The 16,169-nt window shown below is 42.0% G+C and overlaps 1 protein-coding gene across 6 annotated transcripts in view; it reads left to right on the forward strand.

Moving 5' to 3' along the window:
• The window catches only part of LOC114138521 (collagen alpha-6(VI) chain-like), a 45,304-nt gene that overhangs the window by 18,102 nt on the left and 11,033 nt on the right, over positions 1 to 16,169 (forward strand). For all 6 annotated transcript variants that reach the window (XM_028007886.1, XM_028007876.1, XM_028007859.1 and 3 more), the window contains 16 exons: positions 191 to 269; positions 696 to 838; positions 2,324 to 2,416; positions 3,973 to 4,026; positions 4,132 to 4,203; positions 6,646 to 6,672; positions 6,789 to 6,833; positions 7,871 to 7,924; positions 8,047 to 8,109; positions 10,449 to 10,514; positions 11,891 to 11,944; positions 12,950 to 12,985; positions 13,057 to 13,119; positions 15,341 to 15,403; positions 15,559 to 15,621; positions 15,745 to 15,807. In XM_028007886.1, coding sequence (XP_027863687.1) covers positions 191 to 269; positions 696 to 838; positions 2,324 to 2,416; positions 3,973 to 4,026; positions 4,132 to 4,203; positions 6,646 to 6,672; positions 6,789 to 6,833; positions 7,871 to 7,924; positions 8,047 to 8,109; positions 10,449 to 10,514; positions 11,891 to 11,944; positions 12,950 to 12,985; positions 13,057 to 13,119; positions 15,341 to 15,403; positions 15,559 to 15,621; positions 15,745 to 15,807 — 1,038 coding nt within the window. The remainder of the gene's footprint in view (positions 1 to 190; positions 270 to 695; positions 839 to 2,323; positions 2,417 to 3,972; positions 4,027 to 4,131; positions 4,204 to 6,645; positions 6,673 to 6,788; positions 6,834 to 7,870; positions 7,925 to 8,046; positions 8,110 to 10,448; positions 10,515 to 11,890; positions 11,945 to 12,949; positions 12,986 to 13,056; positions 13,120 to 15,340; positions 15,404 to 15,558; positions 15,622 to 15,744; positions 15,808 to 16,169) is intronic.

Genomic DNA, 16,169 nt, shown 5'->3' on the forward strand with positions numbered 1-16,169 from the left:
CCAAACAGAAATAACTAGTGAAATATTTTACTCTGTGGGATGGATCCATATCTATCGTTTGAATTGAATTATTGAAATAAAAATCAGTTCCAATGACATTTCATTTACTTGGAGTGATCTGTATTGTTTATCCAGGTTTCAGAGTTCTTAACACCTTAACTATTCTAATGTGATGGACATTTTCCATCAGGTGCTGCTAATTTTCTCTGATGGACTTGATGAAGACGTGGCGATACTGAAGCAGGAATCTGAGCAGCTAAGAGCCTCTGGTAACACCACCACATATTTCCAGTTTCATTTGAACTTCAGCTGCAGATTTCTGCCGCTTTTCTCCATCTTCTTAACTTTGGGTGATGGTTATAATAGGTAATATCATATATTCAATCATATTGATATGAAAATGATGAAGAATTGAAAGACATGTAATTTAATCAATTGTAGATAAAGAAGAGCCATTGAGCTGCTTATGATCTGCAGCATTTTCCACCGATAACAGTAGTCTGGGTTTTTCTACTGATGTTTTTCTTTTCAGGACATCATCAGCAGTTAAAAAACGACCTTAGATTGTTACATCATCACCTTATTTAACAGAAGGTGGAGCTCCATCTAATGATTGACTCACTGACACTTCAAAGTGAGGAACAATCATGATTTAAAGTATCAGTACTGAAGCCTTAGCTGTTCGTCTTCTGCAGGAGTCAGCGCCCTGTTCGCCGTGGCCTTGAAGGATGCGACTGCCGCACAGCTCCAGATGGTCGAGTTCGGACGGGGATACTACTACCAGGCTCCTCTGAGAATCAGAGACCTGAGCATCAGTAGCACCATCCTGCAACAGATGGTGAGTTTAGAAAAAGCTTCTTTAAACCATTTTAAAGGTTTTGTGAATGAGAAAGCACCCAGACGTCTAGTCACGGGAGATGTCACAGGTCTACCTCCCAATCTTCTGCTAAACTGGACAAAGGAATAGTTAGCTCCAACAGACCGGTCCCCAACGATCCAACTTATTAAGGTTGACAGCTTAATGACGGCACCAGGGAAGCATTACCCTGTTGTGGATCGGTTCGGCAGGTGGAATATGTACGGCAGCAGCTGGTCATTTTCTCACCAAAGATGATGGTTTAAAAAACATAAAGATGGACTACATGACTGCGTCGGACCATCTCCATGTCTGCAGCTACGCTAGTTAGCATTGGTCAGTATCTGTAACGGCAGAGTCATGGAGCTGAGGAGTGAAGGATGGTCCAGTCCAGCTCATAAACGACTGCAGCTCAAACTGCTGATGTACATCCTGGTTGTGATAGAAAGGTTTGTGAATACACAACCTCTTTTTCACCTCAAGGGGTTGCGGACCTGTCCACGTCCCTGCCGCTAACTAATAATCATATTTTCCTTGCTTTCATTTGGATGGCCGGGTGAGTCTGTGTGTTGTTTGAGGAAAACATGGTTCTGGGAACGGAGACTGAGATTGTTTTACCTAATGGTTTTTGCCAGCTTATTCCTGGCTTCTTGTTCAAGTCAAGCTAATGTGTCTGTGATTGTAACACACCTGGTTGGAGCTGAGAGACAGCAGTATTTACAAAAGTTGGAAAAAGCTAGCTTAGAAACCAACCCATCCCTCCTTCCTCCTGAAGTGTTGATCAAATTGCCGATTTGGCCTAAATTCCCACCACATGAGGCGTTTTCCCTTACACTGGAGCAGATTCAAAAATGGACGAATGTTTTTTCCATACATGCTAGGCTACATGACGGTGAGGCATTGTCTCCATGGTTACTACCTCGGTACCTTCTCCATAATACAAGATTTGATTGCATCTTTCTAATCATACTCACTTATAAAGTATATGAACGTTAGTCTTCTTACCTTGTAAAGGCTGACAGTCGTTATGATTGACGGCTGCTATCCATCACCGCTGCATCTTCCCTCATTAAAAGAAATAAAATAACAAGTTTGGTTTTCACCCCTACCTGTTTGAGCAGCCCCCTCACCAGCTGAGCATTTTAGTAAAATGAACTAAATAAAAGCGACGTCAGGTGACCAGCTGTGTGGTTTTCACAAGCTTCACATGATCACATGGGTTGTTTTGGCATCCATCATGGGGGAGTGGGCGGCGTTCTGAAGAGCCTGACGTCACGTGCAAAGGGTCATTATGTCTTATTAATAACTAAAGATGCTGTTAGCTGGCGTTGCTACCATAAAAGCTAACATGTCTTTACACCATTATACCAGGAAACTGTTTTGCACAGGACAGGATTGAGATAAAAGCTTTGCTGGATTGCTATTGTTGAATTTAGATGTTTGTATCTTCTGTCTGACTTCTTGCAGAGCTCTGTAGCGGATCGGGTTTGCTGCAACGTTTCGTGTAAATGTTCGGGACCTCCGGGCCCTCGTGGTCCTCCTGGGCAACCTGGAACAAAGGTGAGAGGAAAACCTTTCTCTGTTTCCAGAACTACAGCAATGTTTCGATTGCATGTTCACTGTCAGGTCCAACAGGCTCACTGAGTCGACCTCATTCCTCATCTTACCTGTGTTTTGGACAATGGTCTCAGCAGTAACTTTGTCCGGTAACTTTAGGTAAGTAGGGAAAAGCTGATGCAAACCTTTGTGGTAGTTCAGATGATAGCTGTGTCTAGGAGAGAGGCAGGGTTAAACAGTGAAACACTGGGTCAGCCCCAACAGCAGCACCTTCACCAGCAAAATCAATCCAAACACATGATATACATAAACCAGGGTTTGGATATTTCAAATCCACGTAACGGGGAAAGGCTCATATAAATGACAGAAAAAATATTTTCTATCACAACACCCAATTTCAGCAGCTAGATGAAAAAACATACATGCTTGCTAAACACAGATAACCAAAGAAACACAAAGCAATGAGAGTCAAGAGACCTAGGCTCCATCTTCTTAAGAAGCTACCGTTCGAATGTAAAGCTCAAACTTTGCTCTTTCCAACAATATCAGTGTCTGTATGCAAAACTCGCTGAACCAGCAGCTGGCGAAGAGGAAAGACGAAGCTCATTTCATGAAGCCCAAAGCATAAAGAGAGTCCTACCTTTCGTTTTTTAGGGTTTTATTCCAGGTTGCAGAAAATATTTCCACTCGGCTCCTAAAATAAAAACTAAAGACTAAAATAAAAATACAAAAATAAGATATAATAGTCTAAAAATACTACGATTATTAGGCAGAAGAAACAAGTTTTCAATATCAAACTTTCCATAAAATAATACTTTGGTCATGTGTACCTGACAGAACAGGGTAATGTAATTACAACATGTCATGTTTTCTGTCTCATTGATCTGCAAACAACACAAAAGGCTCAACGGACAGAAAATGACACTACAACAAATCTAATACATTTAAAATGTGTTTGTTCTTTCTTCATCAAAGTTACTTTATTGGATAGAATATTCAGAAATTGTACTCAAGTAAGAGTAGGAATAGTTTATAATAATATTACTCAAAGCACAGAGCAGGAAAACTACACAAATGTAACTGGATCTAGTTACAACTCACCTCTGAACACAGAAAACAACTTTAGTAACCTTTTTAACAAGCCTAATGTGACATATTATAAACCAGTCATAACTTAGTTATTATCTAGATCCACCAATATTACTTGACTTATTTAATTGGAAGAAAGTGTGAAAATGTTTTTTACCTTTTGCTGGCTGGTTGCTGGTCGCTGACCCACAGGTATAAACCGCCATTAGCACGCGCGTGCGCTCACAGTGCGTTTAAAGATGGCTCGGGAAAACACGTTACAGCATCTTAGCAGCGGTTTGGGAACCGGGAGTTCAGACACAGGAAGTACACTGACCCCACCGTCTGTGACCGAACGGTGAACGTTACGCCTGTCTGACTCCGTCCACTGCCACTGCGAGGAACCTGCAGCTGAGTTTCACTGCTTCAGGGGTTCCCAACATCAAAACGCTGCAGTTTCTGCCTCTGAGCTTCTCTGTGTTTCTCAACAGGGCTCGCCTGGTCTGAAGGGCCACGGCGGCTATCCTGGAGACGAAGGCTATCATGTAAGTACGGATCTGCTCTGACACTATGCTGCTTTCAAATACTGCTGTTCTTTTGGTTTAAATGAACTGTTCAGTTTGACGGCTCACCTGGTTTGGCTGCTGCAGGGCGGGCGAGGGCCTCCGGGTCTGACGGGGACTCAGGGCACCCAGGGATGTCCGGGAACCAGAGGATCGAAGGTACGGCGGGAAAAAGCTGCAGCAACCTGGGAAACTCTCTCTGCTGATTTAGGGTTTAGTTACTAAAGTATTCACACCCTTTCTCACGTTACAAGGTTGACTTCCAGGACTTTATGTGACGGACTGACACTAAATTAGAGATCTGATATTAATCTCTCAGTTGGTTCTTATATTGAAAAAAAATCTAGATCGGGTATCAATGAGTCTGATTCATAAGGGCAGATCTATTCAGTCTAGTTCTATGCTCTATGTTGTGATCGAGTTTTTAAAAAATTATTATTTACGTTAAAACGATGTACAGCATTTGAGATATACATATATATATATATATATATATATATATATATATAGCACCACGCTGCACTTTTTTGTTCTGTCATTTGAGGGACAGCATTAAAAAAATGCTGTCTATACTATTATAATGGGTATACTAATTCCCGTTATAATTTGACAGGTACTATTTTAACCTGTCAAATTATAATCATATTAACATTAGACTATTTAGCTGCATTTTTCGGTTTAGTTGATATTCACAGAGCTGAACTGTGAATCCAGATCTCATCACACATAAAGCAGATGAACACATCTAACTTTTTCTCCGTAGTGACAAAAGCCACTGACTGTGTCCCAATAACTTATAATAACTGAAACAATAAAACCTTAAAATAATGTATAAACCAAACACTGAACGTAGATTTTAGTTAGAAAAATGAGTTAAAAGAAAAATACTATTCTGTGCTGCTGCTACAGGTTTAGCATTGAGACCCTAACCCTAACCCCATTTTAGGCTCGAATAGCTTCGCTGATAGGCTAACTGTTTTTAGCACAACTTGAACATAAGAACAGACTTTCCCAGCGTCCAATCAGATCGTTGTTTTTTTGAAACAGAAATTTACGTCTTTGTCGTCCACAGCAGCAGGCGTTGCTGTGCGTCAGATTTACAGGCGTTCCAGAAACAATGAGGGCTCAGGAGTTTTGCATGCAAAAAACAAATAAAAAACGTGAATTAATGGGTCAAAATCTGTGGAATTAACCAATCAAAATGGATGTGTTAAAGTTTCAGCCTCAGTTGGAAGTTTTATGGAGTTTCAGACGTAAAATTGAAAACTTTCAGACATAAAACAACAGCTAATTGTTGACTAAACAAGACTGTAGGCTTTTCAAAACGTGAACTGTGTTCATATTAACAGCCTTCCTGAGGCTGAGATACTGAGAACTTTGATTACTTTTCTCTCTCTGCGGTGTTGACACTGCAGGAAGGAGCCAGCACTGTACAAGTTTAAATGTGGAATAGATTCGGCTGTGGTTTGTGAAATCTAAAACTGACTCCAGCTCCTTTCCTTGGGCTGCCAACAAAATGCTGGATGAAAGAAAAAACGTAACGGAGCCAAAAACAAGCAGCTTGTTCGCTCACTGAGCCAACAGCTAAACTAAAACCATCGCTTAAAGATTTTCCCACAAACCCATCAAACCCATAACCCCATTTCATAGATTATATGGGGGCGACAATAGCACTAACTTATTAAAATCTATTATTTTTACAGATTATATTGATAAATGAGCCATTTCCTCATATTGGCATGAAATTAGACAATGGGAAAACCTGGCTTGACATCAACAGATTATTATTAGATGTTAAATCAACTAAGTGGAAATTGAAAAGAAATTGATGAGGAAATGACATTAAGTCTATAAATGTATTTATTTATAAGGATTTAGATGCAATTTACTATCCACTTATACTTTCCTACATATCCTAATATTTAGTTTTTGGATCTGTTTTGTCACGTTTCTGTATTGTTGCTAACAAATTATTTGATGACTGACTCAATAGATTAACAATTAATTAATCAAAACAATCCCTTAGCAGCATCAATGCTAGCGCGGCTGCTAGCTACATCGCGCTAGCATGCTATTACGCTAGCAGCAGTTAGCATCGTTCTGAAGCAGCTCAAAACATAAATACAAAGGGATTTACCTTTTATATGTTTCTTAAGGTCTGTTACTGGTTAATAACTCAGCATTAACCGCTTTATTACACAGATTTACTCTCTTATTGTCCCACTTCTGCTGCGATGTGCGCCATTTTATTTACACTCTAAACAGATTTAGGCAGCGTTCAAGGCCCGTCGTAAAAATGTAAACGGTCTGTTTTAGTCTGCTTAAAACTAGGTTTTGTATGAAATGTGTATTACATTTTAAATTGCAAAAACAAATTCTCATTCCATCTGCTGTAACAGATTTATCATATTCAGTTCAAACGGCGCTGCATCTGTATTTCAGAGTTAACCTACTGACAGGAATGTATTAATTTAAACTATTTTCTGGTATGTGGAGATGTGAGCTAAACATTTAGCTTTATGCAGCTGCTCCCAGTTTCCTGTTTATTCATTGCACTTTGAGCGAGCGTGGTTCTTATGGATGTCTTGTTTCCTTTGGCAGGGATCTCACGGCTTCTCTGGAGACAGGGCGAGTCACTGAACTCTGCTGGAATGAGTGAAATGATGCATTTAGCGTTTATGATAATTCATAGAATGCATGTAAAGTGTAGGATTTGAGGATGCCTGACTGTTTCTCTGCTGCAGGGTGAAGATGGAGAAGATGGACTGAATGGAGTGGATGGAGAACAGGTAGGAACTGATGTTTCTCCATCAATTCACACTTTATTTGTTTATTCATTCATAAATTAACTTATTTTACTAATTAAAGTCGTGTAACACACAGGGATATATTTCATGCTTTTATTTATGTTAATTTGGTGATTATATCTCACTTAAATCCATAATTTAATTTCTTATGCATTCAGGATATGACATCAGACCAATGACTAAATGAGACCTTTGTGCCACTGACACCTTCCACTCAGAGGACAAGGTTCAGTCGTTGGCTGTTCACAGTGTGCCAAGGATAATAATGGAAGGTTTAGTGGAAGAAAAACTTTTCTCTGGGAAAAAGGCAATCGGCAAATGTTGTTTATTCCACCTTTTAGTAGCAGTAACGCACTGTCTCTAGTAGTTTTGGCCTCCAGCAGGAAGCTGGGGGCGGGATCTTGGTGTGTGTCGTCACGCTGCAACGTGTCGATAGCAGCTTCACTTCAGAGAGCGATCAGGATAACCTATCAGCTAACTGTCAGCTTTATCACAGAGGAAAGTTTTCCACTTCGTCTTAAAAGTAGACGCAGCGTCTGCTTCCTGGATTAAAACTTCCAATCCTCTCATGAAGTTTTTGTTGGCTCTAGTGGCCTTTGTTTGAAAGTAGTTCGACAGGAAACAGGGTAATGAGAGGGAGGGACGACATGCGGCAAATGTCACCAGGCCGGGAATCGAGCCTGTGAACACCGCCACAAGGACTGAGACCTCAATCCGTGGGTCATGCTTTGCCCCTGCACCACCACAGAACCCGATCCTCTCACGAAGTTAACCTGTCCTAAAATAATGAGTGTCACGATAGAGACTTGCATGACTCTTTAGCTGTTCTGTTTTGAAACCACAGTGAACTGAAGGTGGCGCTGTGTGTGACCTGAAAGGGAGATGATTTCAGATATTATCTCAGTCCTGAACTCCTGCTGCTGCAGAGCCAGAAACTGTTGATGTGAAGCTGCAGCAGCAAGATGGAGATCTTACTGCCGTAAACTGAGCTGTCTTTTTCTTCTTCTTCTTCTTCTCAGGGAAAGGAGGGAGGGGATGGGATGAAAGGACAGAAAGGAGATCCTGGAAGCCAGGTAAAAACCCATGATGTCCATCTAAATGCTTTTATTCTCCAACCAGTCTGACATTTCAGGCTTCAGATTCTGAGAAGCCTTTTGTTGATTATGGGCTCTACAGACTAACCTGTCATCCTCAGGGAATCCCAGGGATCAGAGGCGAGGAAGGACTGAAAGGAGACCGAGGCCTGAGAGGAGATCCGGTAAGTTTCCTGCTGGTTTCTTTAAGGTGTTAAATATGAAGCCACATTCCCACTCTGCTTCCAGCGTGTTGCTGTTATCAACCCGGGTCAGCAGCAGCCCAGACATTTACTCTGTCGGTGGGAGTTGATCCGGCGCCACAACAACCAGCTCAGAGTCCAGCAGTGCAATCAGAAAATGTTTGGCCTGAAACTAAAACTAAACATCATGATCTTCACTGCACCAACAAAATCAGTGAAAAGGTGTTTCACTTGGCCTTCTTCCTCTGCTGTCCATTAGCACAGGCAGACTAGTGTTAGTATTGGCTAGGCTAACATCTAGCATGGCTGGTCACCCCCTAAAGGACGATTCCATCTCATTTTTCACATGAATTTGCTCTAATTTAAAAAATTTAAATACTTAGGCTCTACAAACTTGGACTAGATTATTCTACACTAAAATCAGAATTTTTGAAACGTAGGTTGTGATTTATTTACTTGAGCTGTGAACTTAAAGGAGTTTTTGACTTTCACAAATCAAATCAAAGTGTCACAATCAAAATCTAGCTTTTAAAAGCCAATTCAGCCACGTGTAGTACAGCATGTTTATGTTTGGTGTCATGTTTTATTACAGTAAAGTCAGTGCATTTAATGTATTCACAGATATTGTATGACAACCATTTTCCTTAATAAAGTTTAATTTAAAGAAAAAGAGTCAGTCTGATAAAGTGGATAACCAGTGTAGGCATACTAGCTGTTAGTTTATACGAGCCTAGCGCCAGTCTATCCAATGCTAACATTAGCCTTTCCATGCTAATTAACAGTAGAAGGAAACTATCCACTGGGTGACCAGCCTAAGTATGCTAATGCTAAACTATCCAATGCTATTGCTAACTTATCCAGTGCTAATGCTAACCTGTTCAATACTAGCCTTCCTCTATCTGTGCTAAAGGACAGCAGAGGAAGTAGGCCATCCAATGGGTGACCATTATTGGCATGCTAGCTGCTAGCCTCTTCAGAGCTAATGCAGTGACAGTTAAATGACAGTTTTATTTAGTTTGTTTCTTTTGTGCCAGCTTCCAAAGCTACAGTCAAAGTTTTCAGTTAAACTTCTTGTCACATAAACCTCAGTACCATAAACACCTTTTGTTAAAATCAAAAAATATAATTTTGGTTTACCTGAAATACCACTAACCCGTTTATACTTATAAGCTTCAAAATGAAATCATTTAATTTGTTCAACATTACATCTCAACTTGTCTCTATAAACGTACTGAAAATCAACTTCCTCTTATAACCTCTCAAAGTGTCTAGTCCAAGTATATTTGTTGGATAATTCCCAACAGAAAATATTTTTTGTTCATCTATAAGCTGACACGACAAAATGTGTTTATATGTGTTTATAATGCTGATTGTGTTTTTATTCATTCTTCAAATGTGAGATGTTCATCCACCATAAATCCCAAATATTTCTATTTTCTAGTAATAGACAAATAAAAGCCCCAAAGCAAAATGTAAATGAATAAGTTCAGTTTTATCACAATTTATCTTTAACCTCATTTTGTTCGACCAGAAATGAGCCATATTTACCATTTTCTGAAGATCAGGTTGATTCTCGATGTGACCTGCATACAGTCGTTCCTTCCTCAGCTGGCAGCACATGGTGAACACAAGATTCTGGATTTTAATAAAGAGCTTTAACAGAGTTTAAAGTTTCTCATTAATTCCTGCTTTTAACTGTAAATGCAACATTTCCCAAACTATAATATTACTGAACTATAAATTGGGTCGTATTAACAGTTAGATGAGCTGGTTTGTTAATAAATAAGCAGAGAGAAGCTGGAGTAACGCAGACTGCTCATCTCCATGCTGCTCTTCATCTTTATCTGCTGCTGACGGTCCAGAACCCGGGAACCCGTTACACAAGGTCAAATTCCCTCTGAAAATCTATAAAACACACAAAAATAAACTTTCCTTGTTGCTTCCTGCTAAAAATATATATATTATCTGCCTTTATATGACAAGACAGTAAATAGTTGCGGAACATTCATTAAAACGCCACAGTACGGTTTATAAACACAGCTGAGGAGGCTAACGCAGGCGGGACGCTTTCCTTCTTACTGCCTGACAGATTCATATTTCATCCTGACTGAAGCGACTCAGGAGCTCAGATGTGTAAATCCTCTCTGGACAAATGTAAATGTTTGGACTCTAAGGGAGATTTAAGCCTGAATTAGTCTGAAAACTGATTCTTTACATCAACAAAACCTGAATCTCAGATGTAGGGGTGCCAGATGTTTCAGAGCGGATGCTTCCTGAATCCAGAGTCACTGAACATCTGCAGCGTTTGCTTTATTTAACAGGGCGAGCCGGGGCGCAACAACAGGGCATCAGGACCCAAAGGAGAACGTGGCAACCAGGGGGACCCGGTAAGAAACGTCTCATTATCAGCCCAACATTCAGGTCAAAGGTTCAGTGGAAGGATAACCTCTGAAAGCTTCTGCTGAAAGCCAGAGATGCTCTGTGGGGAGAGGAATCTGTGAAACCTTCAGGTAGATCCTGTTTGGTCTGAATGCGTGTTGTAAGGGTTGCCATGTTTTCAGTCGGGCTTGGCTCTCGATCTTCTGGAAACTTCCTGCAGAAACCTGGAGCAGCTGTAAATTTCCCAGCCAATTATTCTGACTCAGGCTGAAAACGTTCTGCTGCTGTGAAACTGGAGAAATGAGGACTGTCTGGTTCAGGGAACTCATTACAGACATAACGGGAAGCAAACTGGACTCACACAGGCCTCAGTGGCACTGGACAGTTTATTCTGGTTATTTATGGATCCCAGTTAAACATAACAGAGTCTCCCATAAAATCACAGGAACAAAACAGAAACAAATAAAGATCTGATAAACATCAGCTGATCCAAATCTGGGACAATGGCTCCAATCGGACGGACGGCCTGTTCAGCAACGGTTCATCAAATATCGACTAATTTTATGTTTTTCATTGTTTTGCTGAAACCTGAATAAAAATGAATCAAATCTAGAAACAGCCTGTGATTGGTGGCGCCTGTTGCCATGGCAACGTTTACCGTAGCGCTATCAGCCTGTGATTGGTGGCGCCTGTTGCCGTGGCAACGTTTACCGTAGCGCTATCAGCCTGTGATTGGTGGCGCCTGTTGCCGTGGCAACGTTTACCGTAGCGCTATCAGCCTGTGATTGGTGGCGCCTGTTGGCACCGCAGTGAAAACATAAAGAAAGCTGTTTCTGTGTGACAGAGAGCAGCGATCTGGTTTTATTTTCCCATCCTGCCCGGTAACGGATCCCTATTGGCCGATCAGGATCCTCCGTGAGGAGAGATTATTTAACATCCTGTTTGTAATCTGTCCCTCAGCTGCTTGGACTGAACAAACTCTTTTATGTTTCACTGGCAGAACATGAGTTGATACGACTTCTTTATTAAAACACACACTTCCTGCTTATTAATAATGAAGTCGGCCATCTTTAACCGTTCTCAGCAGAGCAGATGTGTTTGCCCCGGTCAGCTGGAAGGGATTGAGTTTCCCTGGATTAACATCATGATCTAATCTGAGGCCTGAAGTGGATCTGAAGGCGAGTCGTTCTCAGGCGAACGTTGTCCTCTTTACTCCAGAAACGTCTCTGAGCTTCTGTCTCCGCTGTTTCCTGGAGGGACATTAGGAACCAGAACCAGGTCATCGTTACCGGGTTCTGGTTTCCAGCAGCTGGGCCTCTGGTCCGGATCCAGAGGTTTTACACATCTGGTCGTTGTTCTCATCCGGCTACGTTTCCATCCCCAGGGAACGCCTGGACGGCAGGGACGTCCCGGGACGGACGGAGAGGACGGGAACCCAGTGAGTCTCTAACGCCACAGAACACGGCGGGAACCGAACCCAACGCTGACCCGCTTAGGCTGAGTGTCTGTTAAAGTTACATTATTAATTAAATATTGATTTAATTATTATGTTCTTCAGTGCAGCCAGATATCCATTAACCAATCACTGTAGCACTTCAATACTTCCTCTCAGCTTCTGATTGGTTAGACAGCACAGCAAGTCTGGTTCAGTCCAATCATAACAACCAGAGCAGTGTTAGCTCCGCCCACTGCACATGAGGAATCATGTCTGACTGCAGATAATCATCACAACACAGAGAAAAGTGTCAAATTATTGTTTAGTATTTAGTTTCCCGTTTTAAATTATTTAATTTAATGACAATTGTTTAATCATTTATTGATGTATTTATTAAGTTGTGTTTATTTTGGAACAAAAGGAAGTCAACTTATCGTCTTACGCTAAATTTAGCATGTTAGCATTAGCTTCCATTAAATTCCATGTTGGTGTAGTGCTTTAGCATTAGCAGAGCTAACTGTTTGGCAGTGCTAACCTCTGAGTGCTAGTATCTTAAAAGAGTAATTTATCAGTCGATGCTGTGAGCAGGAAAGATGTCCAGTAGCAGTCAGTGTTTCAGTGAATCTGAAGCAGCTTCTGACTGAAGACTGTTGCTGCATAACATTCTCATTAGCCATCGTGACATGCTAACAGTTAGCATGTCTCTGCTAATCCACCTCCTTTGTTTTTGCTGCTCCTCTTTAAATCTCTAAAGGGGAGATGAAGGTTCACCTTCCTCCTCTTCTCTCTGCATCCATGAAACCTCCTTCCCAACTGCTCTGGATTTGGGGACAGAGGTCAGGTGCTATTTGAGCTTTCAAAGATGTTAAAGCTAGCCACACCCAAGTGTAAAAACGACACCTTGTTGCCATGGTTACCACAGCACCAGAGGGACTAGCGGTTCGAACAGAAACCGTAAAGTCTCAGGTTGCTACGTCAGTAGATGACGAGTTGCTCTCTGCGCCGCAGGGTCGGGACGGGAGGCGAGGCGCCAGCGGCTCCACGGTAGGACAACAAACAAACCGCCGCCATGTCGACTGTTGAGCTGCGCTCAGCGTGTGACCTGCTCTCTGCAGGGCGCACCTGGAGACAAAGGGAGACGAGGATCACCAGGTGTGCCTGGAGCTTCAGGTCCAAAGGTAGGAACGGCCCCCATCTCATCTTTACCTGCCAGGCTGCTAGTTGCTAACGCTTCCTGCTAACACTTCCTGCTAACTGCTAAAACTTCCTGCCAACTCCTAACACTTCCTGCTAATTGCTAATGCTTCCTGCTAACTGTTAACACTTCCTGCTAACTGCTAATGCTTCCTGCTAACTCCTAACGCTTCCTGCTAACTCCTAACGCTTCCTGCTAACTGCTAACACTTCCTGCTAACTCCTAACACTTCCTGCTAATTGCTAATGCTTCCTGCTAACTGCTAACACTTCCTGCTAACTGCTAATGCTTTCTGCTAATTGTTAACACTTCCTGCTAACTGCTAACATTTCCTGCTAATTGCTAACGCTTCCTGCTAACTCCTAACACTTCCTGCTAATGCTTCCTGCTAACTGCTAATGCTTCCTGCTAATTGTTAACACTTCCTGCTAACACTTCCTGCTAACTCCTAACGCTTCCTGCTAACTGCTAACACTTCCTGCTAACTGCTAACACTTCCTGCTAACTGCTAATGCTTCCTGCTAATTGTTAACACTTCCTGCTAACTGCCAGTGCTAACGCTCAGCTCCCAGCAGCTGTTTGGAGACTTTCTGTTGGCCTAATTCAGTTAGCTTTATTTAGTTTTTACAGTGTGTTTGCTTGTTATTATTAGTTATCATTAGCTAGATATCATTCAGTTCTCGTTTGGTTCTTGTTAGTCCTTTTTGGTTTATTTTTAGGTGCAGAATTCAAAAAGTGATTCTGTTTACATCGATTGGGCCATGATTATTGGTGCCGATTTCCTTCATTTTGATTGGTGATCGGCCGATTTTACATGTGAAGCCGATCTTATCCACCAACGTTATCAACATCAGCAAAGGTCTGAAAATCAACCACTGAGATTTTCTTTTCTCCTGGGAGAGAGGCGTGACCGACAGATAAATAAACGTTCAGACATGAGTCTGAACGTTTATTTATTTTTATATATTTTTAGGTATAATCGTATATTCTTAGAGTAAAAGAAATAAAATGTAACTAATGATGAATAAATATTTATTTTCATAAGTTTCATATTATTTATAATTAATCCAGGGCTAAAAGATTCTAGCACAGCTTAATAAAGGAACGTTTCAATACTTTGCTGCTTTTTAAACCCTGCAGGATAAAAACTGATGTTGAAAAACTTTTGATTCATAACAGATTTCATGTTTCATGTTGTATCTTCAGAAACTAGGACCCTAATCCTGAAGCCACTGCAGCCAAAACCTTTTCAGTTTCACAGCGACTGATCAGAAACATCTGTTCAGACTCAAATTCAAAGTCTAGTTTCAGTAAAATCCACATCAATAAAGTTTCTTTCCTGGTGCAACTAATTAGCATCATAACCAGTAAACTGTACAAACAAGAGAATCCCATTGGATAAGCAACCAGTTAAAACCAGTAGCCTGAATCCAGGTCATTCGGGACCCTTCAAACTAAAACGTTTCCACATGCTGCCGTTCAGGAGGCGCGATTCCAGAACCAGTGGAAATATCTGACCTGGATCCCAACAGAGGAGGGGGACATTCCTGAGCTCTGAGGGTTTAAAGAAAAGCACCAACCTGCTGCAGCGACGCTTACGTCTCAGCTGTGGCTTCGGTCTGACGCAGAAATGATTCCTGGACAGGGAAATCTGTTCAACCAGCAACATTTGGTTAGCAAAAATCCCTGAAGTTTGAGAAAGCATCAGTTTCTAGAGTTCACTCTGAAAACAGACAGAAAATGAACAAAACTCAAATCATGAAATGATAAAAACTGAGAAATCAAAAAGCTGAATCATTTGGAAATAACTTAATTCTTGTGACTGGTTTAAAACGTAAGTGGAGTTTTTAGGCTGAAACAGGAAGAAGAAATAAACATTATTAATAGTCGCCCCATTGTTGCAAATTCAGCAAAAAAAATGGTTTTGCCCGAAATCAGAATCAGTAAGCTTTTTAAAACATCGGTAATCAGCGATCGGCCAGAAAACTGCAATCGGTTCACCAGTAGTCAGAACGAAAACTCAGCAAAAGACTAAAATAAAAAACCCAAATGTTTTCATTTGTTATTGAACAATCAGCCGACTCTGGAGTTTCAGGTTCAGTTTGAATCCAGCAGGAGAACAGCAGCGTGTAGAACGGCTCAGAGCAGAGAAACGGAGGGTTCTGGTTCTGGTTCTGGTTTTGATTCTGGTTCTGGTTCTGCAGGGACCCAGAGGGGACAGAGGCCCGCAGGGACCCAAAGGGACGCCGGGGTTTCCTGGACGGCAGGTAAGAATCAGTTCATGTTCATAGTTCGCACATTGGTTCAGTTTCCTGACCTTTAACCTTCAACCTTCTAACTGAGGCCGAGCTTCAGGCTCTGACCTCTGACCCTGGGTTGTCAGGGTCAGATTTAAGGTTCTGGTTCTGGTGATTCCCTACAGGGTGACCCGGGACGCGCTGGAGGACCGGGAGACGGCGGACGACTTGGTGCCAACGGACAGAAGGTAGGCAGCATCATGACCGGGTCAGAACATCAGATGGTTCTGGTTCTGTCTTGACCTGAGCTGAGCTTTAGCTGCGGTTCCCATGGCAACAGGAGGATAAATTCCTGATCTGATCTGTTTCAGGGCCAGCCAGGAGAGCCGGGCCCCCAGGGGGCAGCGGGGCCGCGGGGGCCCCTGGGGCCGCCGGTAAGCAGCCAGGCCTGCAGCTGCGTCACTCAGGCAGCTGCAGCATTCAGCTCCAAGCTGCGTATTTAGCTGGCAACCAAATTATTTAGTTTGAGTACTTAGTCCATGTAGAACAGTAAAACTCCAGTCCTGGAGGCCCGGAGCCCTGAAACCTTTAGATGAGCCTCTGCTGCTGCAGCTGGACAGAATGATCAGGTCATTAAGGTTCTGGAGAACCGGACCACACCAGAAGGTCATGAAGCCGTTTCATTCCAGGGTTTTGTACCTGAGGCTCATCTAAAACCTGCAGGACAGCGACTGGAGTTTGACTCCCTGATGCAGAAGAACCAGCTTTTCAAACTAAATATTTAGCTTTTTAGGTT

This window comes from Xiphophorus couchianus, chromosome 3 (assembly GCF_001444195.1).
Source record: "Xiphophorus couchianus chromosome 3, X_couchianus-1.0, whole genome shotgun sequence".
Classification (NCBI taxonomy): Eukaryota; Metazoa; Chordata; class Actinopteri; order Cyprinodontiformes; family Poeciliidae; genus Xiphophorus; species Xiphophorus couchianus.